At 43.0% G+C, this 4,792-nt stretch overlaps 1 protein-coding gene across 1 annotated transcript; it reads left to right on the forward strand.

Moving 5' to 3' along the window:
• LOC122914095 (olfactory receptor 52K1-like) lies at positions 1-951 on the forward strand. Its single transcript, XM_044260730.1, has one exon. The coding sequence runs from the start codon at positions 1-3 to the stop codon at positions 949-951; it is 951 nt and encodes a 316-aa protein (XP_044116665.1).
• The last annotated feature ends 3,841 nt before the right edge of the window (positions 952-4,792 follow it).

Consider the following 4,792-nt stretch of genomic DNA (forward strand, 5'->3'; position numbering starts at 1 on the left):
ATGGCCACATCAGCCTCCAATATCACCTCAACCCATCCGGCAGTCTTTGTGTTAATGGGAATCCCAGGCCTGGAGCACTTACATAACTGGATTTCCATTCCCTTCTGCTCAGCCTATACTTTAGCCCTGCTAGGCAACTGTACCCTCCTCTTCATTATTCAGGCTGATGCAGCCCTCCATGAGCCCATGTACCTCTTTCTGGCCATGTTGGCAACCATTGACCTGGTCCTCTCTTCTACAACACTTCCCAAAATGTTAGCTGTTTTTTGGTTCAGAGATCGGGAGATCAGCTTCTATGGCTGTCTGGTCCAGATGTTCTTTCTCCATTCCTTCTCTATCATGGAGTCAGCAGTGCTGCTGGCCATGGCCTTTGACCGCTACGTGGCTATCTGTAAGCCCCTGCACTACACTACGGTGCTGACTGGGCCTCTTATTACCAAGATTGGCATGGCTGCTGTGACTCGGGCTGTGACACTAATGACTCCACTCCCTTTTCTGCTCAAACGCTTCCGCTACTGCCGAGGCCCCATGATTGCCCACTGCTACTGTGAGCACATGGCCGTGGTAAGGCTGGCCTGTGGGGATACTCGCTTCAACAATATCTATGGCATTGCTGTGGCCATGTTTATAGTGGTGTTGGACCTGCTGTTTGTTATCTTGTCTTATATCTTCATCCTTCGGGCAGTCCTACAGCTTGCCTCTCAGGAGGCCCGCTACAAGGCCTTTGGGACTTGTGTCTCTCACATAGGTGCAATCTTAGCCTTTTACACACCTGTGGTCATCTCCTCAGTCATGCACCGTGTGGCTCGCCGGGCTGCTCCTCATGTCCACATACTCTTTGCTAATTTCTATCTGCTCTTCCCACCCATGATCAATCCCATCATCTATGGTGTCAAGACCAAGCAGATTCGTGAGCGAGTCTTAGGACTATTCCCAAGAAAGAATGTCTAAGTGTAGTGTGAGAGGCAGGTAGAGAAAGAGTGGGATAGACTGAGTGCTGGAATCGGGGGAGGGGTATGAGAGGAAATAGAAGGATGCCAGAGTTTACATGTACAAGGAGGAAAACTAAATGATGTCCTGGTATAATGAAAAAAAATTAATTGATGCCCTGAAACTCAGTCATCAGTCTGATCAGGATTCATGGTACAATGTCCTTTGATAGCCTTTGGATTCAAACTGCTGACTTTGCTTTCTTCCCAAAGAGCCCACTCTATCACGAGGCATGACAAAGGCTTGACTCACTATCTTTGGTAATGTCATCTAAAGACACAAAGATGCTTTCAATTTTACTAAGACTTTGAGAACCTGAGTTTCTCTCGAGAGTCACTGGGATTAGGACCTGGGAAGGACCAAAATTTCATCTGAGGCAAGAGTAACTGTAATAATCTGAAAGCTGATGTCCAGTCTCTGGGTAAATACTACCAGTTTGGGGGAGCTCATGATCTTCCAGCACTACAGGTTCTAAGTCAGTTTTGCTTGTTAAAATTTATTTCTTCAATTGAATCAGCTTATGTCGTCTTTGACTTCTTTTGACCTCTATATTCTCATGGCCAATCTCTTTCATTAAACATTTTGAGTAAAACATGTCCTCTGACATTTCTTTATCCATCATACACCACTTTCTTTGCAAATACATGTAGCTTATGTTTTCACCAAGAATGTGAATTCTTCATTTACTTGAGAATCCAGTCACAAAACATCGAGTACCAAATCTATGCTGGGTACTGGGAATATATCTATATCTATATCTATATCTTTAAGATGGGCATGCTGTACTTATGTCTATGTCTATGTCTATGTCATAGGCTTATGTCTATGTCCAAAGAGAGAGAAGTCTGCTTGAGAATTTTCTCCTATCCTGTCTCCCTCTGAATCCCACTCCCTGCTCGGGCATGCTCCCTAAAATAAATAAATAAATCTTAAAAAAAAATGAAGGTATCATGTGGCAATCTCACTTTGTCTCAATATCCTAGGTGATCATCTATCATGGGAGAGTGCTGAGTCCACATTACACCAAGGCCAAAGTTAGGAAAGATGAAGTAGGATCCAGTATACTTCTGTCAAAAGGGAATATGGATAGCTGGGGCATAGAGCTTTGAGATTGCTTTTAAAACATAACCTACCAAAACTAAATCATGCAGAAATAGAAACCCTAAGCATAACTTGTGTGAAAATTAAATCAGTAATCAAAACCTCCCATTAAAGAAAAACCCAGAAACACAGGGTTACATTGGTGAATTCTACCAAATATTTAAATAACTAACTCCTTCTCAATTTTGTAAATTTGTAAATAAACAAAATTTGTTGGTTTACTCCTTCTCAAATTTGTAAACAAACAAAAAAACCATGACTCTGTACAAAAACTGTACCTATAGTCAATAATGTATTATACACTAAAAATTTGTTAAGAACACTTAATATGAGAGCTATCCTCTTATCATAATAAGACAAAATAAAGACAATTTAAAAAGCGTCTTTAAAATTAAAGTTATGGAAAACTGTAGTGAGCAAAGTTCATGGCAGACCCTGATATTAACTAGTTTCCTTCTTTGAAAAATAGCATGAAAGTCAGCTGTAGGTAGACTATCACTTTTATAAATATCTGAATTATTAATAAGTAATCACATCATCAACATCATAATGGCTTCTTGATTATATAGTTAGTGATCTATTCTTCCAGTGATTTAGGAACAACTGTGATGAAGTTCTAGAACCTAGGTGAGGTTCAGTGGGCTGAGGTCCGGAGCCGATGACCAAGATAGAATTCTTGAGACATCTTTGGTGCAAAATGGTGGTTTATTAAAGCACGGGGACAGGACCCGTGGGCAGGCAGAGATGCAGCCGCCCCCGGGGAGTTTTCATATGCTAAAGAGGGCCTACAAGGTGCCAGGATGTCAGAGGAAACCAGAGGCCTAAGGCCCTTGCGGCTTGATCAATGTTGTCTTTAGACCAGCTATTAACATTAAGATAGCTGGGAGACTTTTTCGTGGGATGTCACAATCCTGCTATCAATCGCCTTTGTTAGTGAGATTTAGGACATTTGTAAGCCAAGGGAGACTCCTGTCTAGCAGGATTGTGAGCTCTGCAAGTTAACTATTTGCTTATTGTTCATGGCAGTCAGGGCTGCCTGAGGGATGCTACACATATGACAGACGGGGAGCAGATGGGGGGGGGGTGCAAGGCGCCAGCTTTTGTTTGGTCTTCAGCCAGCCCCATGCTCCCTCATCAACTGGACTTATTTCCATTTTATAGGAAGGAAACAGATCTGAGATCAGGGAAGTGTCATTCCAAAGTTACTAATTACATTCCAAAGTTAGCTAGAATCTGCTTAGCTTCAGTCAATATGTAAAATGTATGCAAAGTAAGATCAGATAACTTTGCTTGGTTAAGGTGGAGATCCTCCCTTTGCAGGTCACAGTCAAACAGGAATTGGGTGAAGTTTATGTTTTAATAAGGCTCTCTTTATTAGAAGACACTGCAAGGAGCGGGTAGAGGTAAGCAGAAGCAAATTAAAAAACTAAGGCACAAGGATCTACCTGAAGTGCTTGGTGTCTGGAGAGTTAAGCATGACCCCTGGGAGGTAGGATATGTACCACAAAGGAGAGAGGGGCATGGGCTGCAGGAAACTCCAGGGGTGGGAGCCCTGAGTCAGGGGAGTTCCCTTGTGTTAATCCCTAGAGAAGAGGTGGAGCCTTCCATGAGTCCCTGAAAACCCAGTTTGTGCTTCTACAACCTTTTCAGAGGAGATCAGAGGCTTGCAAAGACAAAGCCAGTGGCTCCCTTCCCAGCTCCCTCCTTCTCAAACTCCTTCCACTGAAGTTGCATGAAGCTAATGGACTGGTCAAGAATTCTACATCAGACAAATCACTGCGAACAAAGCTGGACTAAGGGAAACAAGAAAGAGGTAACAGGTGTGGAGAGTGAGAAAGGATAAGGGCACTCTCAATTTCCTCCTACAGTTAGCCTCAGTATCCGCTCCCTGCTCGCTCTTCCCAATCCCTTTATTGTCTCTATTTTGGTTCTTTTTTTTTTTTTTTAATTTTATTAATTCATTTGACAGACAGAGATCACAAGCAGGCAGAGAGAGAGGAAAAAGCAGACTCCCCACGAAGCAGAGAGCCCGATGTGGGGCTCCATCCCAGGACCCTGGGATCATGACCTGAGCTGAAGGCAGAGGCTTCAACCCACTGAGACACCGGAGTGCCCCTATTTTGGCTCTTTTTAAAAATTTTATTTTTTCAGTGTTCCAAGATTCATTGTTGATGTACCACACCCAGTGCTCCATGCAATACGTGCCCTCAATACCGACCACCAGGTTCTCCCTACCCCCTGACACTTCCCCTCCAAAACCCTCTGTTTCTCAGAGTTCACAGTCAGATGGTTTGTCTCCCCCTCCAATGTCCCCCAGTTCACTTTTCCTTTCCTTCTCCTAATGTTCTCCATGTTATTCCTTATGTTCTACAAGTATTTTGGCTCGTCAGTTGAGGAGGTAGAAGTCCTAACAGTCCAACCCAAATATTTTGTCTACAAACTCCAGAAACTCCCACTTTTCTATGCCAGACACTAGTTCACCTCCAAGAAGTTTGGCTGATTATTTCTAAATGGATCCTGTCACTTCTCACTGATCATTTCTTTTCCCAAATTTGCCAGTATCACTGTTCCAATTAGGAGGCTCTGCATTAGTCAAGAGAGAGAAAATGAGGACTGAACTAAAAAGATACAGGGAGAGGTCAAAAATATGTATTTTTGAACAATGACATGTTTATTGAAACATGCTAGTTCCACCACTGTC

Source organism: Neovison vison, chromosome 7 (assembly GCF_020171115.1).
Source record: "Neovison vison isolate M4711 chromosome 7, ASM_NN_V1, whole genome shotgun sequence".
Classification (NCBI taxonomy): Eukaryota; Metazoa; Chordata; class Mammalia; order Carnivora; family Mustelidae; genus Neogale; species Neogale vison.

What these genes read in the sequence shown, in the direction of transcription:
- LOC122914095 (XM_044260730.1), top strand. Translation starts at nt 1, where the DNA reads ATGGCCACATCAGCCTCCAATATCACCTCAACCCATCCGGCAGTCTTT.